Source organism: Panthera onca, chromosome A2, assembly GCF_046562875.1.
Source record: "Panthera onca isolate mPanOnc1 chromosome A2, mPanOnc1 haplotype 2, whole genome shotgun sequence".
In the NCBI taxonomy this organism is placed as follows: domain Eukaryota; kingdom Metazoa; phylum Chordata; class Mammalia; order Carnivora; family Felidae; genus Panthera; species Panthera onca.
This window is the reverse complement of record NC_138340.1, coordinates 167,697,507-167,715,053: the sequence shown is the minus strand read 5'-3', so window position 1 is coordinate 167,715,053 and position 17,547 is coordinate 167,697,507. Positions and strand designations below refer to the sequence as shown.

Genomic DNA, 17,547 nt, shown 5'->3' with positions numbered 1-17,547 from the left:
TTTTATTTGCTAAATCTGGTAATACTAGCCCGGAACCAATTCCCAAAATCCTTTTTTAGAAATGTCAAATCCCATATTTTAAATTCAACTAAAAACACTTCCTCCATTTAAGCTAGTCTCTTCTAAGTTTCAAAGAAAAATGCAAATTTTAAGAAACCACAAAACTTTAACGGGGTCCATTTGTGATGTCAAATCACCCCCGATCACATTCCTGCTCTCTGCGTGCATTTTCAGGGCCACAAACTCAACTGCTGTACAAATATTTAGTATCGGAAAGGAATGTGGAGGTGACCATTAAAAAGTTACATAAATCGACTAAAGACTGTGAAAGGTAAGGAGAACTGGGGCACCAATTTTGAACTGGATTAACAGCCACTGCTGAGATCAGAGGGCAGTTTTGCTCTCAGTTAATTTTATTAAATTTTCTGGTATAGACATGCACACTAAAGAAGCCTGTACCAAAACGGAAGGAATTTTAGATTTTTTTTTATTTTTTAGAGAAAGCGTGTGCATGTACACGCGCGTGATGGGGGAAAGGACACAGGGCGAGGGAGAGGGACTCTTAAGCAGATTCCATGCCCAATGAGGGACTCAATCTCACAACAGCAGGATCATGACCTGAGCTGACTGACATCAAGAGTTGGACGCTCAAACAACCGAGCCGCCCAGGCGCCCTGACTTAAATCTAAAATTTAGTTCCTGCTTAAATCTAAAATTTGTTGGGGCGCCCAGTGTCTCAATGGGTTGATCGTCTGACTCTTGATTTTGGCTCAGGTCACGATCTCACAGTTGGGGGATAGAACCCATGTTAGGCTTTGCACTGACGGTATGGAGCCTGCTCAGGATTCTCTCTCTCTCTGCTCCTCCCCCTCTGGTGCAATCCTGTGCACTCTCTCTCTAAAATAAACTTAAAAAAATCAGAGGGGCGCCTGGGTGGCTCAGTCGGTTAAGCGTTCGACTTTGGCTCAGGTCATGATCTCACGGTTCATGGGTTTGAGCCCCGCGTCAGGCTCTGTGCTGACAGCTCGGAGCCTGGAGCTGCTTCGGATTCTGTGTCTCCCTCTCTCTCTGCCCCTCCCCGACTCATGGTCACTCACTCTCTCTCTCTCCCTCTCTCTCTTAAGAATAAATAAATATTCGGGGCGCCTGGGTGGCTCAGTTAAGTGTACGACTTCGGCTCAGGTCATGGGTTCATGGGTTCAAGCCCCCCGGTCAGGTTCTGTGCTGACAGCTCGGAGCCTGGAGCCTGCTTTGGATTCTGTGTCTCCCTCTCACTCTGCCCCTCCCCCACTCACACTCTGTCTCTCTCTCTCTCTCTCTCAAAAGTAAATAAACATGAAAAAAAGTAATAATAAAAATAAATAAATACACAGGACCTACGTCACAGTAAGCCTACTTTTGCTATATGAGATCAAAGGTTATATATGTCTGCCCCAAGTGATTTCTTTATACAGTGAGGCCTATGGTTCTTAACCCTGGCTGCATATTGAAATCTCCTGGGTTTTTTTGTTTTTTGTTGAAGTTTATTTATTTTGGGAGTGAGGAGGGCAGAGAGAGAGAGGGGGAGAGAATCCCAAGCAGGCTCCTTGTTGTCAGTGAGCTGTCAGGGCTTGAACTCACAAACTGTGAGATCACGACTGAGCTGAAAGCGTTAAGTCTGATGCTTAACCAACTGAGCCACCCAAGTGCCCCCAAAATCTTCTGTTGATGAATGCCTGGGCAGAGGTACCAGCAACAGTGATTTTCATTCAATTCTTTGAGGTAAAGCCAGTCAATTGTTTTTAACTGTTCCCCGGGAGATCCTGGACTACTAGCGTGTTAAGAAATAGGAAGTCAAACAGAACACAAACACGCACGTACTGGAATAACCAGGTGTGCCCAGCCCCACAGACACTCTCAGCAGGCTTCATCAGCTATAAATGTAACAGCACTGTGTTTATTTGGTGTGTTTCGCTCTCGTCCGCCGTATCACGTCTGCCCATGCTAGATCTACACCTTAAATACACGCTCAATAACTAAAAAAGTTATGTAAGTAAACCTTCAGAAATACACACGATTGTTTTTCATGTTCTATTACTTCCCCTAATAGTGTTCAGATAACCGGTGGTAGCGGAGCCCTAACCCAGAGGTCACGAAGCGTCTGCCGTGGACTGATGTCAGGTTAGCCAAGTTTTATAAAGCCTTTAGTTACGACCTGCGAAAACTGGTGTATCTTTAAAGACAACCCGGGGGGCGCCTGGGTGGCTCAGTCGGTTAAGCGTCCGACTTCGGCTCAGGTCATGATCTCACGGTCTGTGAGTTCAAGCCCCGCGTCAGGCTCTGTGCTGACTGCTCAGAGCCTAGAGCCTGTTTCAGATTCTGTGTCTTCCTCTCTCTCTGACCCTCCCCCATTCATGCTCTCTCTCTGTCTCAAAAATAAATAAACGTTAAAAACATTTCTTTCAAAAAAAAAAAAAAAAAAAAAAAAAAAATAAAGACAACCCGGTTCTCCAGGACGTCTAAAACACTCCAAAATTACTTCTGAAAGTACCCATTTTATTCAGTAGTCAGAAACTAAACAAAAACCTTCAAAGACCGGAAAGGAAGTGACACTACCCTGCAAGAACAAAGGTGCGTCACGTGCCTAACGGTGACAGTTCACGGCGGCACGCTAGGGCCGCGTTAGGGCACTGCTGTTGTTTTAATGTTCACTTCTTAAACAATTCTTTTTGAGACTGAAAAATAAAACCAGCCACCGAGAAAGTGAACACCACTCACAATACAGACCTCCGTCTCTCCACGCAGAGGTGTGCAGATGAGAAAGGCTCCGGAAGTCTCTTCCCTGCTCCCCAGGCCCCCACCTTCCGGGTAGGGGACTCCTATGTAGGCGACAGCTCCCACAGAAGCCGCATCAGACAGGACTTCCTATCTCCTGATAGGGCTCAAGTAATTAGACCTGTAAATTACGCCTCAAGAGGAGTTTATAAATTTGATAAATGCATAAACTGTTTTAGCAGTGTCAATGCGGGGCCTAGCAACTGACCTCAATTCTTAGAGTGACAAAGAAAGATGACTCTATCCACTTAAAATTCTATGCTCTGTGACCAGCCAGCAGGGCCTCTCACAGAAATCAGTCTGAAAGGCCCATCGTGAGACTGAAAAATGAAAATGGCTGCCGGCCGGAGGAGTCAGGCCTCATCATTTGCAATTCTGTCACCACCAGCGGAAGGCAGGAAATCATGGGCAAAATGCTTTTACCTTTCTGGTTGCTTCTACCTTGAATTCTTCAATTCAAATTTGGCACTAAAATACCTATGAAATGCTAGCATTCTATTTTCGTACTCTTCCGAGGGGGATGCAGAGCAGCGGCCGGGTTCGGATGCCGGTTCTATTCACCGGCGGCCATGCGGCCTCATCTGTAAAATGGGGACAATAACGGCATCTTCCTGGCAGAATTAATGTGTGTACAGCTCTGAGACTACTGTCTGGGACACAGTATCCACTGGGAGGTAATTCTTTTGATCTCATGTTAAAGATAATTTTTTCTTACACGGAAAAAACCCTTTTCTACTCAAAAACTATGCCTTGATTTTTCATTATTTTGGGGGCTCAGCTTAACAGCAGAGAGTATGAAGAAGGTTTCTTTTCCCCAAAGAACAGGAATCCTGTTCCAAAAACTGTCTTTCAAACAATTCTGTTCTAAACCCAGGTCTTTGTAACCACTCGATCTCAAACCTAAAACAATCCCGTACCACAAAAGTGAACCTTCACCCTAATTCCTAAAAACTTCAATCCTTAATCAAGTGGTAATGAGTCATTTTAAGGCATAAGAAAAAATTCACTACAGAATTTTCATTTACTGCTAAAGCAAAACAAGGCCAGGGGGAAATATCTTATAGAGAATTATTAAATTCTGAGATTTCTAAGTCCTAAAGATAAGCGTGCCATGTGAAAATTATGAGGTTCTCAACAGGTGCTATAAAATAATGAGATTATCTGACAGTGCACACAAACCTGATATCCTACATAATGGAAAGCTTTATCAACAAAGATCCCAGAGTTTAATTAAATACTTAAAGAAAAACACATATGCCACCATAATACACATATCCAGGGAAAGTTTACGTAAGAATTTTAAGTTTTAAATGGGTTAGACAGCTTATTTTTAACTTAGAAAAGTTGCAAAACTGTCAGTCTTTAAGAATGGATATATTAAGGGTTCAACATGTGACCTTTAGAGTTTACTTGGGAATGCAGAGATAGGTAATTAAAATAAATTGTGCAAACATATATTACATCAATCTGCACAAATTATAAATTCAATGATGCATTAGTACTGTGTTCAGTGCAATCAAAACATTATCAGTTACTCTCACTGCTACTAATGCTCATGCTCCTAAGTGAAATGTGTTGTAAAATCCGGCAGAATGGGCTGGATAGAGACTATCGTGCGCTCGTCGGATGAATAAGCAGTCCTTAATTAGCCCATCAGGTTAAGTGCGAGCATTAATGGGCCTTTCCTAAAGTCTAGCTTGACATCTTTCTCCAAACATGGCCAAGAAGAAAGTTCCATTAGCAATATTAATACAAGCTTAGTTGATCATTTTCATTCAATTAACTTCTTTCAATTAAATAGATAGCTTGACAAAAGCAGTGATAAAAGACCTGGAGGGACAGCTGATGATTTGAGCCGCACATTAGCGCGCGAGGGGTCGCGGGTATCAAACGGACTGTAAATCCAGCATTCAATTTGGAAAATGCACTTCTTCTGCTCCCACTCCCTTAATGAGCGATTTTAGCTGACTGGATGTGTTTGCTGCAGAAATTTCATGGCAAGTCAAGCACCCTTTATCTTTTCTTTTTTTCTACCCTCAGTGATACTCGCACCGGTGGGGATTTCCTGCCAGCATTCCAGCCACGGCAACCCGTAACTTCTCTTTGGGCATGGGTAAAAATGAAGATATCCTAAAATAATTTACATGCAACTTACATTACATTAATGACTTTACCACACCTTTTTTTTTTAATGTTTTTTTTTGTTGTTGTTGTTTTTAATTTTTGAGAGAGAGAGAGAGAGAGAGAGAGAGAGTGTGTGAGCAGGGGAGGGGGCAGAGAGAGGAGACACAGAATCCGAAGAAGGCTCCAGGCTCTGAAGTGTCAGCACAGAGCCCGACGTGGGGCTCGAACTCATGAACCATGAGATCATGATCAGAGCCGAAGTCGGAGGCTTAACCGACTGAGCCACCCAGGTGCCCCTTATCCCACTTTTCTTAATCAATTTCTCAAGAGATTAAAAAAAAAAAATCTGTAAGAGATCTTTTGGTGAAAAATGAAAATGAAAATACTTTAAAATTTTATTTATACTTCATCCGGTCACTGAAAGTACTTAGGGCAACTTATAAATGATGCATGTAACAATGTAAAAACAAGGTTTTAAAAGAAGGCAAAAGTAAAATGAAAATGAATTTTCTTCATTTAAAAAAGTTTTGCAAATTAAGAACGATGCCGGATGCAAACCTGTCCTTCTGTTTTTATGAAATGAGTCAAGTCAGGACACGTTTGTACATTGTGTGACCTCCTAAACACACACACACACACATACACACACACACACACACACACACACACACACACACCCGCATATCCTATACCTTAAATAACTGAATCCATCGCTTCTGTTCCATTTGTATACACTGTTGCATTTCAGAATTAGTCGTAACCCCAATACTTTGAAATGCTGTAATATACTCTTCTCGAACTTCTGGCTTGGTTTCTGGATAAGCCAACTTGATGATCCCTAGGCACGCATCTCGAAGGCAGCGAGACAACATTATCAGCTCTTCTAGGGTAAAAGGCATCATTGACGATTGTCTCTGACCTACAACTGAGAAACACAGTTCAATATTCTATCATACTTGTTTTTTCTCATTTCTCAACACAGTGAGAGGCTTAAGAGGTTTAAAACTTTTCTATCATCTATGAAAACAGACAGGCAGTGAAGCCAAAAAAACCCAGATTCCTCAAAACTCTTACCTTCTATGGGGTCCCCAAAGAACTCACTGTCATGTATGGAAATTAGCGAGTGACTGAACAAAGAGCTGAACAGGTAGAAGAGAGGGATGATTCGATTGGAGTCTTCCAAAGACATAGGGGAGCCCCGAGATATCACCTGGAGCAGTGGCACCATCGACCTTGAAATGGGAGCAAAAAGAACCACAATGACTTTAAGGTTAGTTTTCATTTGGGAATGAGTTAAGACACGCCGTCAGACAAGCATAATCAGTGAAAATAACATTCCCATTAGCAACTGAACTACTTCAAGGGAAGGCAAGTCCTTCTAACAACATGGGTTCGTAAATAACTCAAATTAAAAAGCAGGACACAACCCACCACTCCTTACTAATGTTCCTGCCACCGTGATCAACTGGACGAATCCAGTCACCGAGCGAGCCAGCGGTCCCCAGAGAGAGGTCATAGTAAGTAACGCCACTATTAAAGACACAGACTTTATTTCTAGGTTGAAAAGCGTCCCCTTTGTCCCCTCTCTACTTAACGGATTTAACAAAGTATCAAGTTGGTCTCATGAAAAATTTACCCAGTGACTTACATTTGGGAACATTCAAAACGGCCGAGTATTGAACCCTGACCAGAACCTTCAGGAATAAAGGTTCCCCTCTTCTGGGCTGGGCCTTGTTTCCACTCCGCCAGTTTCCTCATCAGCTCCCGTGAGCGCCCCTGCTTGTACCAGGAGGGCTGATCTCAAGTAAGGCCATCTGCGGGGCGCCCCGGAGTCTCTGTCACGGGTCAGGAGCTGAGAGCTACTACATTTACTTCTGCCACCTGGAACCTGTTCCGTCCTCTCTTGGTCAAATGTGGCCCCTTGTCCTGCTGACCATCCAGTGAACGGAGGGTCACGTGTAAGCACTCCCGCGTCTATCGAGCCCCACGGTCCCCTCAGCGTGTCCCGCCAACCCTGAACAGGCAGGTGTCGTGCGTGATCACCGGTTCATCTTCATCCACGTACATTTATACTCAAACACTTATTTCCACAAAAGCACAGGTGTGAATCAGGTGAAATGTGACCAGGAATAAGGAGCCACAAATTACCAACCGGTTGCCCACCACTGCCAAGTTACGGGAGAGCCCGAAGCAGAAGGTAAGGCCAGGCAAATGTACTGTTATTCCTAGTGGGGCTCCGGTGAGCTGGCCTGAGCGGCCTGGAGCGTCAGGGTGTCCACGGGGCCCACTTCAGGGGACAGCACCGCCACCAGCAGGGCCATGAGAACAGGGACCCAGATGTGCAGCGTGAACTCTGCCGTCCCGCAGAAGAAACACAGCCTGAGCGAGCCGTCCTGTGTGTACCCACAGCACTCGACAGCAGCTCGGTGAAGTGATAGATGTAAGGGGTGTGTCCAAAATAAAAACGCAGTGAGGACGTGCCACAAGGGACAGAGTACAAGCATCCTACCTCGTGGCCAAAGCCAGATGACAAAGAAAGGCTCTTTATGTTAGGATACAAGAGGCGTGGGGGCGCCCTTTGAACCGGCCAGTCCTCCTCCTCCCCAGGGACACCCCCCCCCAAACCTAGTCCTGGGCCATTCACATAGTAAAATCGTGCTGACGTACAGCAGGAAGAAAGTTTAACGTCACATGTTTTGTTGTATTAATAAAAATGGATTGTATCTTTTGGTTCCCTTGCAGAGCTCCCCAAAGAACAGATGACAGTGACGGGCAGATGCTGTTTTGGGGGACACGGGACAGGTTGAGCTCAGGGCTACAAGGTGGAGAAGGTATTTCCTGAACCTGGAAGAGTGAGACACCAGCTTCCAGCTGTTAGCCTGTCAGCAGTCCCCGCCCTTAATCGCCACCACCGGTCACGCACATATGCGCCAGCACACGTAAGATGCTGACACGCGTTCCCTAAAGGAGAGGAGGGCAATTATTCAACATGAGCTGCTTTTTTCTCCTTGACCCCCATAAGGTAAGCAAAAGGAATGAATCATCTTCATTTTAATGACAGAAACTGTGGCTGGCAAGAAGGGTCAGATGTGTGCCTCTGGTCCCCTCCAGCAGACACGTTTCTTGATTCTCCGCTGACCATTCTTTTGGCCGTAAACACTGACTCAGGTATTCCTCTAAAAACAGGTCAATCACAAAGACTTATGTGCAAATAAAAAGTCCATAATTTACTGTAATGGAAAAGACACTGGTTCAGAACTTGGAGAGCTGGTTGCCACAGGAGCATCGCTGGGGCCATGGGTGACCCCTCCCCTCTGGACACGCCCTCTGGACGAGGCTCCCACCCCGGGCTGCAGCAACCACTCCTCCTTGGATCAAGGTTTCTCTGCTACAAAAGTTTCTACTGAATGCTTTCCTGCCTAAAATGAGGTTGGTTTTTTAATATTTTTTTTTATGGCTTTGGTGGAAGGTTTATTGTTGTTCTTTGTTTTCTTAACAAAAAAGGTAGGGAAGGAGCACCTGGCTGACTCAGTTGGTAGAGCATGCTAAAGTATTTTTTTAAGTTTATTCATTTTGAGGAGGGCGAGAGGGAGAACATGCACGGGGGAGGGGCAGAAAGGGAGACAGAGAGAGAAACCCAAGCCAGCTTCATGCCGTCAGCGCAGAGCCTGACTTGGGGCTTGATCCCATGAACTATGAGGCCATGACCTGAGCCGAAATTGAGAGACGCTTAACCAACTGAGCCACCCAGGCCCCTCACCTAAAATAAGTTTTAAGAGCACTGCTTAGACTACTGCCAGTACTGCTTACTACTGGTGTCAGTGTGACAAGAATTCATAACAAGAACAGTCCCCACAGAGTTAGAGACAATGAGGCACCACGCCAGCCTCGGGGTCAGAGAAATGACCGCCCAGGCCGTGACCCGGCAAAGCCCCTCATGCGACAGTGAAGGGATGTCTCACAACAAAGACAAGCCAGCCAGCCACGTGGTCGTTTGGGGTCAGCTGCACCCCAACCACCCAGGAGCCTGTGAGGTCGCAGACCCCTGGGCTTCTAACCCAGGCCGGCGAGACTCGGGGGTCACAGAGAAATGTACGGTTTCACACGCTCGTCATGACCCTTAGAACTCAGAGGTCCCAGCGGAAGTCTTGTTATGAAACGATTTCCCAGCTAACTCAATGCCATTTTCAGGAAAATCAGGTATTTAAATTTTAAATTTTACTCCAATGGTAAATTCAAGAAACTTACAGATTATTAACACAATCCTAGTACGTATCCCATCATAAGTTTCTTGAGGGACTTCAATTCAATATGGAAAATGAAACCCAAATTCTCCAACCGGCTTCTAAGAAATGAGTTTTAAAACTTTTGTGAAATTCACCAACTTATAAAGTAGCATTAGCAGTTTACTATAATTAATAACACCTCATTTTCCTTCGCACCACGACCCCACCTCCTTACAAGCCAGACACTGTGCACCCCAGGCGGCCGTCAGGCACAGCGCGGGCCGGGGCAGGTCGCTAAGCTGAAACGCTCGGAGCCCGAAGATCACTTCCTGCCCCAGCGATCCCTGATCTTTTGCGTTAAACAAACCTGTCACGTGCCAAGGCCGGCACAGCCGTAAGTGGCCGAAAGGCACCAAAAAACGAAACCAAACACACATGAAAGCCCTACATTTTTATCTGAGAAGGAAAGGATGTACAAGAAGTTCTCTAGACACTAAGGCATCCAAGGTTCTCTCCCATCTGGGCCGCTCCTCCCTGTTCATGTCCCCTCTAGGAGTGTCATCAGCTGCTGCGGGATCATTATAAGCTCCCTCTGCTCACTCCAGATGCAGTAACATTAAACGAAGAAAACCAAGTATGTCACTCAAAGTAAAACTATCAACGAACTGACATCCCCTCTTATTGTAAGACTAGCTTGTACAGATGCCTCGCATACGGTCTCCTGCTGCCCAGGAGCTGACCGGGAGACAAAGGCAGCAAACGTGGTCGTCCTTTCTCTGTGTGTCACCACCTGACACCTCACAGACCAGCCCGGTGCATGTCTGCATTTTGGGCACCTCATCCTCACTCACCAAAAACTGTTTCAACTTCCTGTCGAAGGGAGGGGACGGGAGGGGAGGGGAGGGGAGGGGAGGGGAGGGGAGGGGAGGGGAGGGGAGGGGAGGGGAGGGGAGGGGAGGGGAGGGGAGGGGAGGGGAGGGGAGGGGAGGGGAGGGGAGGGGAGGGAAGGGAAGGGGAGGGAAGGGAAGGGAAGGGAAGGGAAGGGAAGGGAAGGGAAGGGAAGGGAAGGGAAGGGAAAGGAAGGGAAGGGAAGGGAAAGGGCAGGGTGGGGCGGGCGGAGAGAGACAGAGAGAGGCGGGCAATGCCAAGGCAATGCCTTCCAAACTCTCGCCCTGAAGGTGAGATGTGTCTGTCCTTCGTCAGACAGGCCAGACAGGCTGCAGGCCGCTGTAACTGCCAGCACAGTGAGCTGCATTCTGGAAGTGCAGTCTCTGGTTGCCTGAGCCACATGCTTCGTTTTCGCTGTTACGGCAGAGGGGGGTTGGCAGAGAGGGGTTGGCGCGGACTCCTGATGGAGGAGAGATTCGATGGGAAGCTAGGCTATGTCAGCTCACCATGAAGGATGTGTGAACATTAAATTCTCTGCTTCGTACACATCCAATTAAAATGTGTATATTAAAGATTCTAGAACTTAAGTCACATGCCGATTCATATAAGAAAAATCATGGGGGAGGGGAAGAAAAAAAGAAGTTAGGGAGGGAGGGAGCCAAACCATAAGAGACTCTTAAAAACTGAGAATAAACTGAGGGTTGATGGGGGGTGGGAGGGAGGGGAGGGTGGGTGATGGGCATTGAGGAGGGCACCTGGTGGGATGAGCACTGGGTGTTGTATGGAAACCAATTTGACAATAAATTTCATATTTAAAAAAAAGAAAGAAAAACCTAATTACACAAACAAAAGTTTCAAAAAGCAACTTCTATAATATTTTACGTTTTAATGTCTGTAATGGTGTTAAATTTGCTTCAGCTCTATATTTTCACTATCAAAAATACATGAAAGTCATATGGAGCAAAGAAATATCAAGCCTGTGGTTTAAAAAACATGACTAGGATTTTAAAAACAAATGTACTTTCAAATAAAGCCATCCGCTGAATATATACAGATAACTGTAAATTAGGCATTAATTTCTTTTTATAAAATTGAGACCATCTAGAATCTTTCTTACATAAAATAGTACTTTAAAATACCATCTTACAATATCTTTATTAGGCCACGACTTCCCATGTGCTTCAAGTTAAGCTCAATTTATAAGTCCACGTAGCACATACCCTGTGATCGTCCGTGTTGCCATAGAAGATATGAGAAACCACAGGTGTCTCAGAAACCTGGCATTAAAGGCTAAACTGTAGAGAAGCCTAAAAAGGAATGGGGGTAAAAAAGTGAGAATAAGTTTGTATTCGTTCAATATATTTCTTCAAAATTAAAGAAGGCTATAAACAAAAGATAAATGTACAATTCAGAAAATGTCTGTATTAACCCACAAACAGCATGCTTCCCACCCCAGGCTGCTTGCTGAGTGTGACCGGGAGTCACTGGTGAGTCCCAGACGCCATCGGTCCACGTGCATGCTCCAGAGCAACGGTCCTGCACCAAGAGAAGGACACGGGCTGCTTCAGAGCAAATACCACGTGTTACTAACGTATATTTAACATTTTGAAACCGCTGCCTCGTTTTAAGTCATCATTCTTGAAACAAACATATGAATACATGTTTTTTAACGTTAACTAACATGTCAAAATTCAAATGGGGCGCCTGGGTGGCTCCGTCGGTTAAGCATCAGACTTGATTTCGGCTCAAGTCATGATCTCACGGTTCGTGGGATCAAGCCCCACACGGGGCTCTCCCTCTCTGCCTTTCCCCTCCCTGCATGTGCGCACGCGCACACACACTCTCAAAACAAGTAAACAAACAAAAATAAATAAAAGTATATTTTAAAGGTTTTTAAAAACCCTCCGTATAATATCGACTTGATTAAAAAGCCTAAAAACCTTTGGGGATAAAGGCAGAGGCTTACCGAACTCTAACTCCATGGTGCACAGTGCCTGTGTGTAATAGGACATACTTGCTCATCACAGTGTTTTAATCAGAAAAAAACTTGCATAAAACAGTTGTAGAAGTGTAGGAGTCAAAAATTAAACTTCAAACTTGTGGGATTAAATGACAGTAGAAATGGCTTAGGACAGTAGGAAAACAGGGTTTTAAGAAAGGAATGTCACCTTACTTTAGAATCATCTTAGAACAAGAAAGCAGAAGGGCAAAAACAAAGGTGGTTTTTGCAGAACCAAGGAACATAGACGTGGTCAGCGGCATGAGAGGACACGTCAGGGAGGATTCTGGAAGGAGAACGTGCGGATGAAGCTCCTAGGAGAGCAGAACCCCACGTTTCAAGTGCCTGTGGACCAAGCACCAGTCCTACGCCTGTTGGCTGGGGTGCCAAAGCTGACACTGAGTCACCTCCGAGCCGGAATCCGACCCCAATTTGTCAAGCCGGCTCGTGGCAAGAACCAGTGCCAGACTCCGGAGTAACAGAGGGCCCTTCGGTCCCTCAGGGGTGTGGCCACAAGCCCCAGCGGCCCCCTGAGACCACTTCTACTTCTCCTCATAAGAAACGACCACGAACAATGAGGGGTGCCTGGGGGGGGGCGGCTGTCGGTTAAGCGTCCGACTCTTGATTTCAGCTCAGGTCATGATCCCACGATTCGTGAGATCGAGCCCCAGGTCGGGCTCTGCGCTAATGAAGAGAGCTCTCTCTCCGGGTGCTCCCTCCCCCCTGCCCCTCCCCGGCTCATTCTCTCTCTCTCTCTCAAAACAGATAAATAAGCTTAAAAAAATAGTGCCTGCTCCATCTCTGAGATATTTAAAATGCTTACCACACACCTAACACGTGAAGAGTGTTAAATGTTGACTTTCCTGCCTTTATGGACTTTCACAGACTATGAAGGATGTCCAAACAACCACATGTAAAACAAAGAGAGAAAAAAGCTACAAAAAACCCAAACTTACAGCATAGAAGAATTCTAGAAGGTCATATTTGCTCGCCTTGTTAGTTCTTTCAAAAATACATTATCTAGTGTAATTTTACTGATAGCAACAAGATTACTTAAAATCGTGTTAAACATAAATACTGAAACTCAAGCACGTCAGAAATGTGAGAGATTCCGTATTTTCATCTCGTGTCTCCTTTGCTCTTCTCTCTTAAGAGCAACACAACGACACAGCCAAAGAGCATTGGCAATACTTCCTGCTATCTTCCCACAGACACCCAGACTTAACACCCTGGGACAGATCTCCAGATACGAGGTGTGCACACACAAGCAGAAAGGCGCTCTCCCAGCACACCGTCTGACAGCGCAGTCCCCCTTACGACCATCATTACCAACTTTCCACACAAAGATCTATGCTTCTGAAACACCATTTTAATGGCCACATAGCAAACGCTGTATTTCAGATTTAACTTTGAAAGAACTGCATTACCTAAATTAATCAGTAGGCAAAAATAAAACAAATTATTAAACATGTTTATGAATTACAGAGGTGCCTGGGTGGCTCAGTCAGTTAGGCGTCTGACTCTTGATTCCAGCTCAGGGCATGATCTCCCGGTTGTGAGGGCTCCTCGCTGACAGTGAGAAGCCTGCCTGGGATTCCCCCGCCCTGCTCACACTCTCTCGCGCTCTCTCAAAATAAATAAACATTTTACAGAAACATTTTTATAAATCACTGAAGGTTATTCAGTTTGGGGCTTTACTGCTAAAAGGTAAGGAAGTAACATATTTTTTATGTAAACTGGGATATATTCCAAATTACCCATGAACTTTTATTTAGCTGAGATAAACCTATGAGTTAATTAGTAAAGGGCAACATTTTCAACCCAGGTCATAAATTCAGGCCTGTTGTCTGCAGGACTATTAAGTTATTAAAGAGGACACAGTGGGGGACACCAGCTCACACACAGGCAGGAAAGGCATTCTCAGACACCTCCTCCGCACATAAAGGTGTCACAGGTAAAAGAAATATGACAAGTCACCACCCAGAGTCCATTCGCCTCTTGTAGACACAGGTACAGACATAGCGCTTTTCTTGCTGAAAGTATCACGTTATTGACAAGAGCAGTATTAAAATACATACGTAACGTTTCACCCCCGAGAAAATATAAGATTGAAAATAAATTCTAAATTTCCTTAATTATTATAAAAGTTTTAAGGCGTATTTCAGTTTGAGGCAACTTGCCAAAAAAGTCTTCTTCACAAACTGAAAACTCAGAATCAAGAGAAGCTTCAGGCATGCAGCTCTATTAACGTTCCAGTGCTAAGACCACACAGGTTTACACAGACCGTTCCCCTCTTCCTGACAACTGCTTTTATTGAAAATTGAACAGACTGAACTTTCCCTCATACTACAGTCTCATTAAAATGGGGGAAGGGGCGCCTGGGTGGCTCAGTCGGTTAGGTGTCCGACTTCAGCCCAGGTCATGATCTCACAGCTCGTGGGTTCGAGCCCCGCATCGGGCTCTGTGCTGACAGCTTAGAGCCTGGAGCCTGCTTCGGATTCTGTGTCTCCTTCTCTCTGCCCCTCCTCTGTTCCTGCTCTATCTCTCTCTCAAAAATAAACAAACATCAATAAATAAAATAAAATAAAATAAAATAAAATAAAATAAAACTGGGAAAACAGCATTAATGACCTTCAGTGCTTTCCTTATCATTCCTTAACACCACTCTTAAAAAATACACTCAAGAAGATCAACATAGCCTTCATGTATGCTTTTGCCAAGTTGACTTGTATTTCCTGTGAATCAATTATCACTCATAAAAATTTAGAAAATCCTTAGAAGTTTCAAAACTCACTTACTGCTAAATTTGACCAAATCAACACCACTTTATTAACTGGATGTGTCTAACAATAACTACTATCAATTTCTTTATAATCTATACATGACTTCAAAATAGATTTAATAATAAAATCATTATGTGCTGAAATGTTTAGAAGCTCACAAATCTTATTTGACTTTCACAACAGAAAATTTTAACATGAATCAGTAGCAAATTAAATGTATTTATTATACAGAAAATATCATTGATAATAAAAGCAAGCATGAAGTCACAGGCAAAAAATAAATTTGTTTCTCTGTAGGGAGATAACCTCAGTATTTTCAAAAGAAATGATAAAAATTTATTTACAAAAACATGAATAGCATAATCTAAACTATAAAATAGAACACAAATCTGTTATTTTTTTCCACTGAAGTCATGTGCAGAATCATTCTATTTCAAATTATTACACATATGAGCTTATGAATCAGAGCTAAGGAGTGTGTTATCACACTCAGAAAACTGATGGGGCAACAGCCATGCATTTTCAGAGCACACAATTAGCTACATCACAACCATTAATAACATAAGACACAATTAAGCTGGCTCATTCTATTAGTTTTTCTTAGAAAAATCAAGCACAGGGGCACCTGGGGGGCTCAGTCAGTGGAGCATCCGACTTCAGCTCAGGTCATGATCTCACAGTTCATGAATTTGAGCCACACATCGGGCTTTGTGCTGACAGCTCAGAGCCTGGAGCCTGCTTCCGATTCTGTGTCTCCTCCCTCTCTCTGCCCCTCCCCCTTGCTTGTGCTCTCTCAAAAATAAATAAAATGTTAAAAAAAAATTACATATATATAAAAAAGAAAGAAAGAAAAATCAAGCACGTGTTGCAATAAAATTGATCTGGGAGGCCTTAGGATTTGATGTCTTTACAAGAAAACCACAGGCAAATTATAATATCAACCTTTGTAATCTCTAAGGCATTATCTTTAAAACTTCATTTCAAAGGTTTTAGAAATCCATGGAACAGGAGAGCTAAGCCCCAAGAACTAGCCCGTCTGCATACCCGGACTGTAAGCCCACCTCCTGACATCAGTACTTTACCAGAAGTATTGACCCTAAAATGAAAATTTCACTGCAAGCTGGAATTACAGGTGACATCTCACTAAATAACTCAGGAAGGCTTCTTTTTTTTAAAAAAAAGTTTATTTTATTCATTTTGAGAGAGACAGAGACAGCATGGGGGGGGGGGGCGCAGAGAGAGAGAGGGAGAGAGACAGAGGGAGAAAGAGAATCTGAAGCAGGCTCTGGACTGTCAGCACAGAGCCCGATGTGGGGCTCAAACTCATGAACTGTAAGATCACGACCTGGGCCAAAATCAAGAGTCGAACGCTTGACCGACTGAGCCCCCCAGACGCCCCAAGAAGGCTTCTGACAGATGATCACCTTAGCACGAATCTAACAGACAATTCGGCCAGGAAAGATAAGGCACGGAGGGAAGAGGCATTTTGGACAGAGTCGAGCAGGGGCAAAAGGCGAGGGGCATGAAACTCGGTGGAGGCGAGGCCACACAAGCATGGTTGGGGCAAAAGCATTTTGTAGCTACAAATAAAGTTAGAGAGGTAACCGAACGTTCGATAAGGAAAGGATAATGAACAAATCCATAAACTAAGGAATGTGAATTTTTCCTGAAAGCAAAGGGGACGCCAGGCGGACACCTGAGCCGGAGAGTAACAGGGTTGTGTCTCGGCGACACGGGGCACAGAGAATACAGCACTCACGCACCACAGGGACTGAATGCATGTGGGGGATTACCAAGAAAGGAGCGAATCCAAGCCCAGGCCACAGCAGCGCGGTCCAACGGAACTTTCTGCGATGCCGGAAAGGGTCTATGCCGCGCGATCCGATGCGGTGGCCGCTGGCCAGCCACACGCGACTACTGAGCGCTTGAAACGTGGCAAGCGGTGGGGCCGAGGAACTGGGTTTGTATTTTTATTTCATCTGAATTGAAGCGAAGTAGCCACATTTTGCTAGTGGCTCCCCAGCGTGAGCCCCAGATTTGGAGAAAAACGCTCAACTCAATCTGAGGCAGTGTAGAATGCGCTGAGGACAGCCCCCGTTAAGCAGTTCAACAGGAGTCTGGAGTTCCCAAATGTGGCTGAAGCCACTTCTATCACTCAGAGAAGCAAATAAGCAGGACAAAACTGAGGAAGCGAAGAGCAAAAGAAGTGAGTCAAAGAAGTTCAGGAAACGCTGAAACACAGAGACAAAGAGCCGCCCGCGGAGGAAACGGAGAAAAAGCCCAGCAGCAAAGGAAACCTCCCGAGAACAGCATCTGTGAAGGTGATGGGTGAAGGAGGTTCAGGAAGAAAGAGGAGGAGGGGCAGACGCCATGCAGAGGGTCACGGGAGGGGGGGACGCTGGAGGGGCGGTGGGGTGTCTCCGCTCGGCGGGGGGAGGCGCGGCCACCGATGGGCAGAAGGGCACCGTCCTCGGCTCGACCCGCGACGCTTCCGAACGACGGAACTCCATTCGATGAAAACACTGACCCGCCGGCCACCAGGCCAGGTTCGGAGTCAGCCAGGTTGGAGCCGGGTGCTGGACACTGGCCGCCCCCAAGCGTCCACTTAATGCTCACTTTGCTGGGCTTACTTCTCTGGATACTGGGAGACTGACTTCTTTCTTTTCCCTCTCACCACACGGCCACTCAGTATTCACTCATATTAAAAAGAGTG

General features: G+C 45.1%; 1 protein-coding gene across 2 annotated transcripts in view; it reads right to left on the bottom strand.

The window, feature by feature from the left end:
• UBE3C (ubiquitin protein ligase E3C) overlaps nucleotides 1-17,547 on the bottom strand; it is a 121,448-nt gene that overhangs the window by 55,132 nt on the left and 48,769 nt on the right. Inside the window, exons 11-13 of one of the 2 annotated variants that reach the window (XM_060633503.3) lie at nucleotides 11,273-11,359; nucleotides 6,013-6,170; nucleotides 5,631-5,863 (exon numbers count right to left, since the gene is read on the bottom strand). In XM_060633503.3, coding sequence (XP_060489486.1) covers nucleotides 5,631-5,863; nucleotides 6,013-6,170; nucleotides 11,273-11,359 — 478 coding nt within the window. The remainder of the gene's footprint in view (nucleotides 1-5,630; nucleotides 5,864-6,012; nucleotides 6,171-11,272; nucleotides 11,360-17,547) is intronic. The other variant, XM_060633504.3, reaches the window with a different exon arrangement.